Below are 16,644 nucleotides of genomic sequence, written 5' to 3' on the forward strand. Positions count from 1 at the left end.
GGGCACCCGCGATCGCTACCGGGAGGTAGTGTTTGAGGCCTACACACCGGCACATACCCGGACCGCACCACCATCGCAAGTGGGTTCGCAAGCAGGCGAAACCTCTCTAGCTTCGTGCACCTCTTCGGAGGCAGAGATAGCTAGCCAGTCAGCAGCTCCATGACATCCGCACACCCACGGCCACTTTCCCACTGCAGCCGCGGTTTCGGCCTACCTCTCAGCCTGGGCCCGGATCCCATCGGCCCTATCTAACAGACAATATCCTCCTGATCTCCCATGGATTCCCAGGGGTAATGATAGCTGTCCAATAAGCAGCCACACAGCACACTTTACAGGCCGGTCTGTAGAGGGCCTCTGAGTGAAATTGAATTGTGGCCTAACTTAGAAGCTTCCAGCTACACCACGAGGCAAACACTGAATAGAAAGTCCCCTATCTTTGAACACACACTGCTCAGGGGTTTGGGGGAACGGCCCAAAAAGAACAATCCCACTGCTGATCCAGGCACCCATTCTCCCTACTTATTAAGGGGACTTCACTTCACTACAATAGGGTTTTATAAAATTATAAGGGACTGTGACAGAACCAATACTAAGCCTTATATGGTAAAGCTGCAATCGTCCACATTTGCCTGTGAGAACACTTTTTGGAGTAACACACAGTAGGACTATAGTGATACAGCCTTAAAAAGAGAGACAGGATAACATCAAAAGCAGACACGAGGCCTGCATCATCTTTTCAAGCCCTGGCTCTCTGCTAAGTGGCGGCCTGGGGTGGCATTGGGGGATAGACCTCTCTCACCCCTTCCATTCTACACGTTCCTAGTGGACATTCTTCAACTACCTTTCCCTTTTACCGCCCTCCATGGGTACATCCCATTGAGAGAGACCTGCTCCCATGCTGCTCGGAGCGGCATCATTCATCTGGATATCCTGATCCTCTTCGCTATGTAATTACCACCTAGAGGCTTGAATCCCACCAGTCTCACTACTCATCACAGCATACCTAGATCAAACAAGTATACCCATAGACTATAGTCTCTCTCACAAAGTCGACATGTCTCACTCCTTCAGGAGAAAACAGAAGCCACACTCTATCCCTAAAAGAACGGTAGTGGACCACTTCCAACAGTCAAACAGAGCGGCCCACACAGGCTTGGATCATGAGTGCTCAGACACTGGAAGCCTTTTGGATGTCCAGATTGGCACGGCACTATCACAGCAGGCCTCTCATCTTTCACTAGCTGACAACCTCTCTAATAACATGATGGACTCTATTAAATCGCTACTAGCCTCCCATCACGAGTCCCTGTCAAAAAAAATTTGACAGATCACATGCAGATTTAAAGAGGGACATAGTTACGATCGGAGAACGCACAGACACTCAAGAGGACCTGATGATAGACCATGCCAATCTTCTAAGCTACTCACAGAATTTATCTGGACAACTATCAGATCTAGAGATGAAGCTGGCCGACCTGGAGGATAGGTCACGCCGCAACAATATACAGATAAAAGGTGTCCCAGAAACAGTGTTACCTCAAGATCTTGAGAGTTACTTGCAAGACCTCTTTGCATCTATTCTGGGCCCTACCCTATGCAAAGAAGCCCTGATATATAGAGCCCACCGGGCATTGAGGCCAAGATCCATTGATACAGAGAAACCAAGGAATGTCATTGCCCGACTTCACTACTATACCTAACGTGAAAAATTACTCAGAGCCTTGGCTAAAGATAAGGTCTTACTGGACAAATTCAAAGAGCTTTAAATATATCCAGACCTCTCACCTCACACGCTCCAACTTCGTAGGCACTATCTTCCCTACACTAAACTGCTGAGGGACAAAGGTCTTAAATATAGATGGGGGTTTCCAGTGAGGTTTTTTTTATCACAAGAGAAGGACAGTAATATGTCGCTTCTACACCACAACAAGCAAGGGAACTATTGAAGAGATGGGATTACCTACCAGCAGATTCTGATGATGCCCCCACAAACTCCAACAGAGCCTGCGATCTGCGAGCATCAGCACCGGAGTGGGGACCCTTGCCGCAAAGATCTACTTCTAACGCAAAGAGACTACTGGGGCCCCTGGGCCCTAACTCTGCCCAGAAAAAGTAGAGACCCTATCCATACTTATACTTTGTTTATGTGTAGAGGATAGAGACTTACCCGTAGTGAACTCATGAAGATATCCTAGACATGGATAAAGGCGGGTGAGAATAATAAAAACTGTAGAACATCCGAGGTAACTGAAACTTAGATAGCAATCTAAATGCCTTGTTCTGTACCTGCCACATGTTTACCATTGCTCCTGTCTGATTGTAATATTTAATTGTAGATGTTTCTTAACAATTGTTCTTTGTTAGGTACGGTACCCAGATAGCCGCCCCCCCCCCCCCCCCACTATATAAAGGGGGAATTATATCTAGCTAGCATTTTGCCAGATTACTGCAGGGGTCTGCTAAATCCCAAGAGTTGGTTGGATCTCCCCTCTCCATACCTAATGACCCGTTGAGGGTAGCTTAGACCCTAGTTTCCAGTATAACCGGAGCTTCCCAGCCAGCTGCAGAGAGGATGGGGAGATGGAATCACAGTCATACATTTTGATATGTACCTGCACATTGTTATCACAGTCCCTATCGGGGTAACTTATTAAATTTCTAAGGGATATTAAAAATATTGTTTTTTTTCTTGTTTGATATTTTTGTCTGTTATTTGTTTATTATTTAATGCATGGCTTTGCTTTGCTCCCTGGATCCCGGGCTTATGCCACCCTTCATTTGGTAATCCCAGTCATCTGTGATATGAATATCAGCTAATACTAGCTTGGGGGGTTTTGAGCCCGGGGGCCGGCTAGTGGGGCTTAGTCTAACTGTTACTAAGTTAAAGTATGCTACATTCTTACCTTATATGACTGGCGGTTAGTAAGGCCGCATTTAGCTATCCTCCCCCCCCACATATTTAGTGGTGCTCTCCTAGGTGAAGCCTTGTGAGAACACTCATTGTGAAAGTGTGAATTAATCACTTTTATTCAGCCTTTAAGACTCCTACGATCTCCATATCAAGGGGTTATATAGATACCTTGTTCTTTGCACGACTCTGACAAAGCACGAGCCACTCTCGAGTTGCCCTTATTGAGTACTTTCCCCTCCCCTTTCCCACTTCACCGATAATATGGCCCTGATCAAAGTAGCCACTCTTAATACTGAAGGATTAAATTCCCCCACAAAATGCAGCCTCCTATCATGCTATCTCTTGACCCACAAGATACAATTGATATTTCTCCAGGAGACACATTGGACGGGGGGGGGTTCCCGGTTCTTCCAAAATTCTCCATACTATCCTGTCTGAGAGACAGCCTCAAATTCTAAGGAAAAGAAAAGAGGGGTGGCCATTCTGATTAGGAGAGATGTAAAATACACACTAGAATATATTGAAAAAGATGAAGAGGGCTGCTTTCTCATAGTTGTCTGTACGCTGAATGATATTCTGTTCACTTTAGTTTCTGTTTACACTCCTAACACACAACAACTACCCTTCCTATGTAAGCTCCTTGGATGCGTTGACCAACTTAAAAGGGGTCATCTATTAATTAACAATATTCCTCGGCCCCACAAACTAATAGAAATTTATCCTCGACCTCTAACTTATATACCAACATAATTTATATGATATTTGGAGATGTCTGTCCCCCTCAGAAAGAGATTACACACACTACTTCAAGGCGCATAACTCCTACTCGTGAATTGACTATCTACTGTGTGACCCATGGACACTGGACAGCTTTAGTAACTCCAACATTAAAATATGCACCTGGTCGGATCATGATATGGTCTGCTCTGACCTTTCCTTGCTACAGTCATTTGCCTCCCGACCCTCCTGGAGGCTACCTGAGCAGTGTCTATCAGAAATTGAAATTCCAGAAACTCATAGAGACCATACAAGAGTTTATAGAACACAATGACGTAGGGAACACAAGCTTAGATATGATCTGGGCTGCCCTTAAGGCTTATCTTTGAGGGTACTTTATTAAAAAAATAGCAAAATCCCGTAAAACAGCGAGGCACTCCTTAGCTAAACTCTACAGAGATCTCCACACACTTGAGATGGCGAATAAGATGGAACCCAGACCTCTGATAGCTCAGCAGGGTGCATCAGAGAAGAAATCCTAAGAGTACAAGGGAACCTCTGTAAACTTAAAATGAAAGTAAAGTCAGACTATTCGTTATAAATATTTAAAAAATATATTAAAAATAAAGGATACTTTAAAGGGACTCTCAATCAAAATTAAACTTTTATTATTCAGATAGAGTATGCCATTTTAAACAACTTTCCAATTTACTTCTATTGACAAAATGTGCACAGTCTTTTTATATTTAAATGTTTTGAGTCACCAGCTCTTACTGAGCATGTGCAAGAATAAGTGTGTATGCATTTGTGAATGACTAATGGCTGTCACATGGTACAGGGGGAGTGGAAAAATACATAACTTAAAATTGTCAGAAAAAAAATCTAGTAGTCATTTGAAGTTCAGACTAAGTGCTATTGCATTGTCTTGTTTTCTTGCATTTGTTGATTATGCAAATCTACTCTGTTGACTGGTCCTTTAATTCATCATTTTGTTCTAATCGTTTTCTATATACTCGGTGAGGTTAGACTAACTGCACTGTAAAAGGGGCGGTTCTTGTGTAGTTTGTGCCATTGGTGAGGTTAGACTAACTGCACTGTAAAAGGGGCGGTTCTTGTGCAGTCTGTGCCACTGGGTGAGGTTAGGCTAACTGTACTGTAAAAGGGGCGGTTCTTGTGCAGTCTGTGCCACTGGGTGAGGTTAGGCTAACTGTACTGTAAAAGGGGCGGTTCTTGTGCAGCCTGTACCATCAGGTAGTATAAGGCAGTGTTTTTCAACCAGTGTGCCGCGGCAGGATTTTTTAATGTAAAAAAGTGTGCCACGGCAAAAAAAAAGGTTGAAAATCACTGGTATAAGGCTAACTGCACTGTAAAAGGGGCGGTTCTTGTGCAGTCTGTGCCACTGGGTGAGGTTAGACTAACTGCACTGTAAAAGGGGCGGTTCTTGTGCAGTCTGTGTCATTGGGTGAGGTTAAGCTAACTGCACTGTAAAAGGGGCGGTTCTTGTGCAGTCTGTACCATCAGGTAGTATAAGGCTAGCTGTACTGTAAAAGGGGCGGTTCTTGTGCAGTCTGTTTCACTGGGTGAGGTTAGACTAACTGCACTGTAAAAGGGGCGGTTCTTGTGCAGTCTGTGCCACTGGGTGAGGTTAGACTAACTTTACTGTAAAAGGGGCGGTTCTTGTGCAGTCTGTGCCACTGGGTGAGGTTAGGCTAACTGCACTGTAAAAGGGGCGGTTCTTGTGCAGTCTGTGCCACTGGGTGAGGTTAGACTAACTGCACTGTAAAAGGGGCGGTTCTTGTGCAGTCTGTGCCACTGGGTGAGGTTAGGCTAACTGCACTGTAAAAGGGGCAGTTCTTGTGCAGTCTGTGCCACTGGGTGAGGTTAGGCTAACTGTACTGTAAAAGGGGCGGTTCTTGTGCAGTCTGTGCCACTGGGTGAGGTTAGGCTAACTGCACTGTAAAAGGGGCGGTTCTTGTGCAGTCTGTACCATTGGGTGGGGTTAGGCTAACTTCACTGTTAAAGGAGCGGTTCTTGTGCAGTCTGTGCCACTGGGTGAGGTTAGGCTAACTGCATTGTAAAAGGGGCGGTTCTTGTGCAGTCTGTGCCACTGGGTGAGGTTAGGCTAACTGCACTGTAAAAGGGGCGGTTCTTGTGCAGTCTTTGCCACTGGGTGAGGTTAGACTAACTGCACTGTAAAAGGGGCGGTTCTCGTGCAGTCTGTGCCACTGGGTGAGGTTAGACTAACTGCACTGTAAAAGGGGCGGTTCTTGTGCAGTCTGTACCATTGGGTGAGGTTAGACTAACTGCACTGTAAAAGGGGCGGTTCTTGTGCAGTCTGTACCACTGAGTGAGGTTAGACTAACTGCACTGTAAAAGGGGCGGTTCTTGTGCAGTCTGTACCATTGGGTGAGGTTAGACTAACTGCACTGTAAAAGGGCGGTTCTTGTGCAGTATGTACCATTGGGTGAGGTTAGGCTAACTGCATTGTAAAAGGGGCGGTTCTTGTGCAGTCTGTACCATTGGGTGAGGTTAGACTAACTGCACTGTAAAAGGGGCGGTTCTTGTGCAGTATGTACCATTGGGTGAGGTTAAACTAACTGCACTGTAAAAGGGGCGGTTCTTGTGCAGTCTTTACCATTGGGTGAGGTTAGACTAACTGCACTGTAAAAGGGGCGGTTCTTGTGCATTCTGTGCCATCAGGTAGTGTAACGTACAAGAAATAAAGGAAAATATTTATTAACCAAAAAAGGTAAAGAGATGATGGGCTATATTATACATTTTATTGATACACGGATGGCACAGCTTTGTACCATGATAAAAGTAAAAAGATGGGGCATTTTAACATTTGTTCTTGTTACTCACTGAAGAAAGCCATCGTAACAATCCGCAGCATCCAAAATTGTAGGTAGCTTCCCCAAGTCATTGCTGTCTGTTTAAGAAAAGTACAGTAATTTAGCAAAGTTATTGCGGTAATTTGTTTTGTTGCTGCTGATTGGTGCTTGCACACATTTGTCTCTTGTGATTGGCTAACTAGATGTGTTCATGTAACTGCCAGTAGTGTAATGCTGTTACTTCAGCAAAGGATAACAAGAGAATGAAGTAAATTTGATAATAGACATAAATTGGAAAGTTGATTAAAACTGTATGTTCTATCCAAATCATGAGAAACATTTTGGGGTTTCCTGTCCCTTTAAAGGGAGAGTAAACACCTTGAGATGTTAACATAAAATATTTATTTAAAGGGACACTGAACCAAAAAAAAATATTTTGTGATTCAGATAGAGCATGCAATTTTAAGCAACTTTCTAATTTACTCCTATTATAATTTTTTCTTCGTTCTTTTGCTTTCTTTATTTAAAAAAGAAGGCATCTAAGCTTTTTTTTGTTTCAGGCTCTGGACAGCACTTTTTCATTGGTAGATTAATTTATCCACCAATCAGCAAGAACAACCTAGGTTGTTCACCAAAAATGGTCCGGCATCTAAACTTACATTCTTGCATTTCAAATGAAGATACCAAGAGAATGAAGATAATTTTATAATAGGAGTAAATTAGAAAGTTGCTTAAAATTGCATGCTCTATCTGAAGCATGAAAGAAAAAATGTGGGTTTAGTGTCCCTTTAATCGTAATAAAACAATTTTGAAATATACTTTATTTACCCCTTTCATGTAATTTAGCTCTGAAAATTGGGGACTTTCTAATTTTCAGAACTGGAAAAATACCCTGCAGATGTCTCAAGGCTAACCCTACTACATACCGTTCCCTTGTTGGATTTAGCAGATAAGAAATGCAAAACAATACACTTTATACTAACATAATGATGACTGCTAACTTGTCTTCTGCAGTCTCAAGACCAGATTGGCTCTTTCAGATAAGGCAAGTGGTTGGTGGAGTTTGGTTATTGAAAAACAATTGCAGCAAATAAGAGTTTCATTTGTTTTAAAAATGTTAAGGCTCGACTGATTTGCTATTCATTTGCAAGACAAGCATAACAAAACATGTGTGTGTGTATGTGTATATATGTGTGTGTGTGTACATATGTATGTGTATGTACAGTATATATATATACACATATATATATTTCTGTGTATGTATATGTATATATGTGTGTGTATATATATATATATATATATATATATATATATATATCTATATATATATATATACACACACACACATACACATATATATACAAATGCATATATATCTAAAAACCTTTGAGCCTTTCCCAGTCCAACAACTTTCCATATACCATATCTCTTTGAATTTCCAGTTTCTCCTGTATAACAGCGTAAATGGAGAACCTGAAAAGCATTTATTTGTTCATGGCCTCAAAACATCACTAATATTTTGCTATAGTTTAGTTACCTTTAAATAACGGCTATTTTGTTTAAATCCAGAGAGTGCATATTCATCTACTAATATTTTTACCTTATGCTGCACCCTGGCAGATGCCTGATACGTTTTGTGATAGTGCTTAGATACATACTTTTGGATTAGCGCACTTTAGGCTTAATGCGCCTTGGGTTAGAGCTCTTGCGTTACTGTTGTCAGCGTGCTAGAAGTCTGTTTCTGAGGGATTTAGCGGACCTCTGAGCTCCAGAGGTTAGCGTGCTATAAGGCTTTCGCTCAAGCACTAACATTGCATCATTGCTGACATCATACAAGCCAAAATGGCTCTCTGAGCAGCTACAGTATTTAAAAACCGAGAATATTTAGTTATGCTTCACATGCACGTGCAGAGGAAAATGCTAACCATAAAACAGTGATAACTTTTACTATAATAATGCTTGCCAATATATGTATATTGTAAATATATTTCTATTCAAAGAAGTAATTCATCCACGTGATTTTAAATTTTGACCAGACTGTCCCTTTAAGCAACTGGTAAAAGTGATCTTAAAGGGGAGAAAAGTTTACAGTAAAGACCCTTTAATCTTCTTCATTTACAAACAACAAAGTAAGTCATGTGACTTCAGAGCACTTTTTCAGCACAAGAAAATAAACAAATACATATATCTTAAAATGGCCTCTTTTAGATGCAACAACAAATTGACTAGCTGGCATTAGTATGGTGAACCTGTAGAGCGGCTAAATAAGCACTTGGGGTTACAGTAAATGGACTTGTCCTGTTGAAACTAATAACTTGTAAGATCATGCTCAGAATCCATATTGTCTAAAGATTTGCAGACTACAAATAAAACAACACAAAATGGCCGATACTTTGCTATCCTCACCGTGTCAACGCTATAGAAGTCAACTTTATCTTGTTCCTCCTCATCCTCCTCCTCTTCTGTGCTATATTCCTCCAAGGTTTCCCCACTCACAAAGTGGATTATCCTTCTGGGAAGCTTTTTCTTTTCCACATCTTCAACTTCTTTCTGAAAGGGAAAGAGAAGATGAACACAAATTAAAGGGACAAATTAAAGATCTTTCTTTGCCTACATTCTTTGTAGATGATCCATTTACATAGCCCATCTACAAGTGTTTTTTTTTTTTTTTTTTTTTTTAATGTATAGTTTTGTTGATTTTTAAATAACATTGTGCTGATTTTCAGACTCCTAACCAAGCCCCACAGTATCAGATGTAAACTGATGTCTACAGATTCCAGCATTCTCTTGTTTGTATAATGGGTCTTTTCATATGCAGGGGAGGGAGGGGTCTGCTACTCCTGCTTTCTCAGCCCATTTCAGTGGGTGTCCCAGCTTTACCTCATCAACAAAACTAAATTGGGATCTTCTAAGTTTTTAATTTTATTAAAAATATCTGTGTTTGTGCATAATCTTCTTTATAATAGAGTCTGTTACATGCAGTTATATGAAAATATTAGAAAGCTAGCGTGCACATGACTGGAGCACTACATGATAGGAAATAGTGCTACCATCTAGTGCTCTTGGTAATATAAAACATTGATGTAAAACTGCTGCCATATAGTGCTGTAGACACGTGAAAGCTCATGAACTTACCTTCCTGTTTTTCAACAAAGGATAAAAAGAAAGCAAATAAAATTTAATAATTGAAGTAAATTGGAAAGTTGTTTCAAATTATATGTTTTCTCTGAATAATGAAAGAAAATTTGGGGTTTTTTATGTCCATTTAAAGGGACATGAAACCCCAAAATTTTCTTTCATGATTAGGATAGAACATTCAATTTTTCCAATTTACTTCTGTTATCAAATTTGTTTATTTATCTTCTTATTCTTTGATGAAGGATTAGCATTGCACTACTGGCAGCTAGCTGAACACATCTCGTTAGCCAATCACAAGAGACAAATGTGTGCAGGCACCAATTAGCAGCTAGCTCCCACTAGTGTAGGATATGTGTATATTCTTTTTCAACAAGTGATACCAAGAGAATGAAGCACATTTGAAAATAGAAGTGAATTTAAAAATGTCTTAAAATTACATGCTCTATCTGATTCATGCAAGTTTAATTTTGACTTTGCTATCCCTTTAAAGGGACACTGAACCCAATTTTTTTCTTTCATGATTCAGATAGAGCATGCAACTTTAAGCAACTTTCTAATTTACTCCTATTATTAAATTTTCTTCTTTCTCTTAGTATCTTTATTTGAAATGCAAGAATGTAAGTTTAAATGCCGGCCCATTTTTGGTGAACACCTTGGGTTGTTCTTCCTGATTGGTGGATAAATTCATCCATCAATAAAAAAAAGTGCTCTCCAGAGTTCTGATCCAAAAAAAAAAGCTTAGATGCCTTCTTTTTCAAATAAATATAGCAAAAGAACGAATAAAAATTTATAATAGGAGTAAATTAGAAAGTTGCTTAAAATTGCATGCTCTATCTGAATCACAAAAGAAAAAAATTGGGTTCAGTAAATGCAAAAAAAGCAACAAACAACTATTATAACCAAAAAAGCAACAAAAATCTTTATTATAACCAAACATATCCAACATACATTAAAAACACCTGTTACTGCTTGCCCATAAAATCACCGTTCTTCGCAACTCACCCTTTATAAATAAAGCACCTCAGCAGTGATTTTGATAATGGAATATAGTTATCAATGTGAGAGGTTGTTCTTCTAAAGAGATTATATGAGCAGTGCAATCAGGATGTTTATTATATACTAAACAAGGAAGGGACCAGAGGCTTTAAATGTAGAATATTGAGATTTTTGTTCCTCTACAAAGACTTCAAGTAAGTTGTGGGGTACGTTTCTAGCTTCTCTGCACTATTGTTAAAGGGACATAAAAGAGAAAATTTAAATTTTATGTTTCAGAAAGAACATGCAATTAAAAAAACAAAAAAAAAAAACACTTTCCAATTTACTTCCGTTATCAAAATTACTTTGTTCTCGGATTTGTTGTTGAAGAACAAAGAGATTACAGCACATATACGATTATGAGTTTGTGATTGGCTGACTGCTGTCATGTGATACAGGGAAAAGGTAATGAAACAATCTTTGAATTGTTATTGCATTGTTTTTTTTATTATTATGCATTTGTTGATTATGCAATTTTACTATATTTAATTGTCCTTTAATTAGGTGCCACCAAGTAACTTTTGAGATGGAGTGTGATAAGTGTTTTATAGCCTTGTGAGTGCCTAGGTATGTCATAGTGGTCATTTCTCTGTAAGCATGCTGATTGGTTTCTGTTTACTATATTCCATATGTCCTGATGATGACTGTATCTGTTGCAGTTACTGCCTTACTATGATGACTTTGAGCCTAACGTTTTTGGTTGTCATTAAGTGGGTCTACATATTTTAATGCATTAGATCCTTGTTTACGCTATAAAAAGGCTCAGAGGGTCTATTATATGTTCTTATTTACTATATGGTAAATGAATAAAAGAATATATGATTGTCAAAATCAGAATAGGAAACTAGCACACCTTAAAACATATTTCCCCCAAAAAGTTTAAAATAATGTATAAAATGATAGGTGGCACAAAAGAATTGCTGTTCCTAAATGTATCAAATTATATAAATAAATTCACATACGTAATCCAATGTAGTGTAGTGTGTTCATATATCATAAAATATCTTTGATATCTATGTAGGATATTCGATGTTGCTTAGAACCTTAAAAGCACAAAATGTATATATATATATATATATATATATATATATATATATATATATATATATATGTTTGTATCAAATCAATTTTTATTACTATACACTTGAGTAAATACCCATAGATTCTTATATCAATGTATATTAAAACAGATACAATTAAGTGACATACTGAAATAATATAAAAAACAGACACCGGTGTCTTACCTAAGCAATTTCTAATGCTAAATATCTAAAAACCAATATAATTAAAATGAAGATACTAATAATCTCTTTTAGATGCAATGTATCAATCCTATAAGTACTCTGGCTTCGTATGTGAAGTAACCGCAAATTGTAACCCAATCTTATGGGCTGGTGGATATGTCTGAAAACCAGTCTTATTGTGGTGTTTATCAATTGGGCTTATAGGTATATGTGTTTGTAGCTGGTTGTCGCTATATTAGCGTGTCGATAACTTCAAATGGTTCCCAAGTGGTAAAACACATGTGACTTACGTCAATCTTCAGCCTATGTGACCTAATAGTACCTTAAGCAGATAAGAAGTAATACCGCTCTCCTCTATGTCAGTTCAAAACCATTCAACAGTGCACTGTTGTCAAGATGTCCTCTTTTCCTGTGGGTGAGCTGGATGATTTACCGGTTACCTTGTCGGACTGCTGGAATTATAACTGTCAAGTTAACAGGTCTCGATCTTTGTTCTCCTCCTGTGTCAGAGATAGATCCTCCACACGTCCCGAGTGGGCGTATATTTGCACGCTTCATATCCCGGTATGTAGCCTTCTACCCTTCTGTTAGACCAGCAATCAGCTGGTGTGATTATCAGGTTCTATGCGTTTCGTCTTGCAGCCTTTTTCAAGGTGGTTACTTCACATACAAAGCCTGATTACTTACAGGATTGATACATTGTATCTAAAAGCGATTATTAGTATCTTCATTTTAATTATATCGGTTTTTAGATATTTAGCATTAGAAATTGCTCAGGTAAGACTCCGGTGTCTGTTTTTTATATTATTTCAGTATGTCACTTAATTGTATCTGTTTTAATATACATTGATATAAGAATCTATGGGTATTTACTAAAGTGTATAGTAATAAATATTGATTTGATATAAACATATATATACATTTTGTATTTTTAAGGTTCTAAGCAACATCATATATCCTACATAGATATCAAACATATTTTATGATATTTGAACACACTAAACTACATTGGATTACGTATATTAATTTATTTTTATAATTAGATACATTTAGGAACAGCAATTGTTTTGCACCACCTATCATTTTATACTATATGGTAAACGGCCTGATCACTATAGTGTTTGATCCCTGATAATATTTCTTCATGTTCATTGGTTTTTCTTGTTCCTAACTGTGAATAATAAAATGATATATTAATATAAATGGACTTTAAAAAACACCAAATACTTTTTGTAAGCATAGTATTGAGGTTATTCTCCGCCTCCCTCCAGTCATGGGTGGCGCCATGTTAAAATCTGTCAATGCATTCAATTGCTGACGTTTATGCACATGTGCAGTAACTCTCCTTCAGATACCTGCAGTGTAATTAAAGTTCCAAAATGGTGGCACCTATATTTAGAGGGAGGTGCATGAAGTGTTTAGTGTCCCTTTATGTTGTGTATTCAATAGGAACCACCGGAGTTTAAAATCAAATATTTATAATTTGTGTAGCACCAGCTTAAAGAATACTTAGATATAATCTTCTAGCCACTCCACCTAGTAATAATACACATGCAAAGGACCCATAAATACATAGTAGATGAGGTCAAAAAAAGATAGAAGTCCATTGAGTTCAAACAATACAAATCTTAATATACTTACCAAAAAAATCCAGTTATGATTAAATTAATCCCATTCAAAAAGGTGACCCATTTAATACAAGCAATCATACCCCTGAATTCTTTTCTTAGCCAGAAATGTATCTAAACCATTTTTAAAACGATCTAAGGTATTATATATATTTACTACCTCCTTAGGTAATGAGTTCCACACTTGAATTGCTCTTACAGTGAAAAAAATGTTTACGCTGCAGGAGATTAAATCTCCTTTCCTCCAACCTTATATTGTGTCCTCTTGTCACAAACAATTTTCTTGGAATAAACAGAGTTTCTACCATCTCTGTATATGGGCCTTGAATATATTTATGCAAAGTAATTGTCACCTCTCAAGCGTCTTTTTCTAGAGTAAACAGACCCAGTTTGGCTAACCTCTCCTCATAGCTTCATTTCTCCATTCCCCTTATTAGCTTTGTGGCCCTTCTCAGTACTTTTTCCAAGTCTGCAATGCCTTTTTTTGAAATTGGTCCCCAGAACTGCACTCCATACTCAAGGTGAGGTCTTACCAGGGATTTATATAGTAATTATTCCTAGAACCATTTGGATATTACATTACATTTGGATTATATAGTGAGATAAATGTAACTTCAGATCATTTACATTTAATGCCTAATTGTAATTTGATTATGCTGGTGATTGTTTTTTGTTGTATAACTTTATTTATTTAGTAGTTCTCTCTGCTCTATTTGTACACATGCTCAGTGCCTCTTATAAGAATACTACAAATAGTTTAAATGTCTATATATAATTAGAGATCACAGCTTTTATGCAGCCAATAGTTTAATTTTGAAGCTGAGGGACCAGTTTTACAAGACTCTGACATCAGAGAGTTAAACACAGGAGTTATCAGATAAGCATTTGTATTGTTACATTCTTTAAAGAAGAAAAGCCTAACTACACCTTAAAGGGGACATAAAAGTGCACTATTACTTGCTGAAAACATCAAGTGAGTCAATGAGTTTAATGTGTGTAGCAGCTAACCCCTGGTACTGCATTACTGCTTGCAAACATTTTCAACATTCACTTTTTAACAAACCGTTTGGTCCCTGTTTGGCTACCTTCAATATACCACACATTGGAGTTCCAGTTTGCTGGAGAATAGTGAGCTGGAGCACTATAAAACTTCAGCCTGTCCCTATAAGCACAATTGAGTGCTGCTACCAAATGTGAGTACCCTGCACACATATACTACAATAGGAGTACCTTTTGGAACAAATGATACACACAGGAGGTGCCCTTTTGTTTGCTTTTTCTGCAGGAATGTTCAATGAGATTAATGTGTGTAGCAGCTAACTTCTTGTACTGCATTACAGCTCCTGAGCCTACCTAGGTATGCTTTTCAACAAAGGATACAGAGAGTCAGAACAAAGAAAATGTGAAAATTGAAGTAAACTGAAAAATCTCTTAAAAATGAATGCTCTATCTGAATCAAGAAAGTTTAATTTTGATGTGAGGTTGTGAGGATATGAACATGCATCATGTTTTCGGTGCACTAGCAGTAAAATTATGGCTGCCCATCTATGCTGAGAGGCACATTAAAATAGGCAATGAATGGAGGGCTTCTATTTTACTCACTATGCCTGTCATGTAATACAAGCAGAATCATTTTACAGTAATACTCATCATTACTGTAATAATTAGCTACAAAGTGCAAAATAATTCAGCTCCCAATTCTAGCTATCTTATCTTATACACACAAAACCGTAGGAAAGCTCCGCGATTCCCACCCAGGACTGTAAATATGAACACAGGAACACATGAAAAATACATTACAAAGTACACTTACACTGATAATAACACTGTCTAATAAAAAATATTTCAAAAAAATAGTTACAAGGGCTCAAAGGGCTTTAATATAAACATACACACACATATACATTTATAAAGATGGATATATATATATATATATATATATATGTGTGTACATATTTATGTACTTATATGTGTATATATGTATTTACAGACATATATACACATAAATATATACATGTATACATATATAGACATATACAGTATAGAAGTGCAATAAAACCTTTTTCCGTTAAGTAGATGAAAGCATATTTATGCAATATTCATATTTATTTAAATTCTTAACTATGTATTTGCTGTAAATATTTCACATTCCAATGTTCTGTACACAGCAGAATATGTTCTAAGTTTTTCTAAATAGAGATTCCTATATATATATATATATATATATATATATATATATGTATATATATATATATATATGTATACATATATATTTGTTTAAAAACCATCAGATATTTGTAGAAATATTTATTTATGAATAAATATAACATATTCCGTTACGTAAAGAACATTGGCATATGAAATATTCATATTTTCATGTCAGGTTAGCACTAATGAGAATTTGTTATGTTTTTTATGCAAGAGTGAAGTGTTTTTTTACCACTTTTTTTTCTCTATTGACTCCTAGGGGTGAATGCGTAAATGCAAAAAAAGTTTTCTTTCAACTTGTAATACCAACGCAACCCGACTAGCATAAAAATCTTAATTCTAGTGAAGTTTTCACTATAGCAAAAAACACAAAATACCGCAACACTTGTAATCTTGCCCATAGTGTGTTCCAAGGAGACCAGCTTTAACCTAAGCTAATATTCTGTAGCATTCGTGTCCCTAGTGTGTGTTCAGTCTGCAGTGTCACAAATGGGTAATTTCATGGTTATGACGTGTTTAGTTATAAAGAGTTACTTACCAATACAATATCTCCTTCTGACATGACCAGCACTTCCTTGCTCCTAAAACAAAATATAGCAAGGAAGGAAAACAAGAAAATCAAGAGTCATACAATTTACATACAGGCCAGTCCCTCCTCCCTGTGTGAGGGACATTAATAAGGTGCTAGCCAGGTAGGGACAGATCAGGAAAAACAGAGTAAAGTTAATCTCACTGTGTGATAATCATCTGAAGTTGTAATAGTTACAGTACAGTCATTCAACTTAAAGGGACACAAAACCAATGTTTCTTTTTTTCTCTCTAGATAAAGCATACAATTTTAAATTTCCAGTATATTTCTATTATCAAATGTTCTTTATTCTCTTGGTATCCTTTGTTGAAAGAGCAGCAATCATGCAATACTAGGAGTTAGC

At 37.6% G+C, this 16,644-nt stretch overlaps 1 protein-coding gene across 1 annotated transcript in view; it reads right to left on the bottom strand.

Annotated features, from left to right (window-relative positions):
• Window positions 1–16,277, bottom strand: part of FAM177B (family with sequence similarity 177 member B) — a 38,845-nt gene extending 22,568 nt beyond the window's left edge. Inside the window, exons 1-3 of the mRNA XM_053709371.1 lie at window positions 16,251–16,277; window positions 8,866–9,009; window positions 6,491–6,557 (exon numbers count right to left, since the gene is read on the bottom strand). Coding sequence (XP_053565346.1) covers window positions 6,491–6,557; window positions 8,866–9,009; window positions 16,251–16,274 — 235 coding nt within the window. The 5' untranslated portion in view covers window positions 16,275–16,277. The remainder of the gene's footprint in view (window positions 1–6,490; window positions 6,558–8,865; window positions 9,010–16,250) is intronic.
• Between the last annotated feature and the right edge of the window lie 367 nt (window positions 16,278–16,644).

This window comes from Bombina bombina, chromosome 4 (assembly GCF_027579735.1).
Source record: "Bombina bombina isolate aBomBom1 chromosome 4, aBomBom1.pri, whole genome shotgun sequence".
Classification (NCBI taxonomy): domain Eukaryota; kingdom Metazoa; phylum Chordata; class Amphibia; order Anura; family Bombinatoridae; genus Bombina; species Bombina bombina.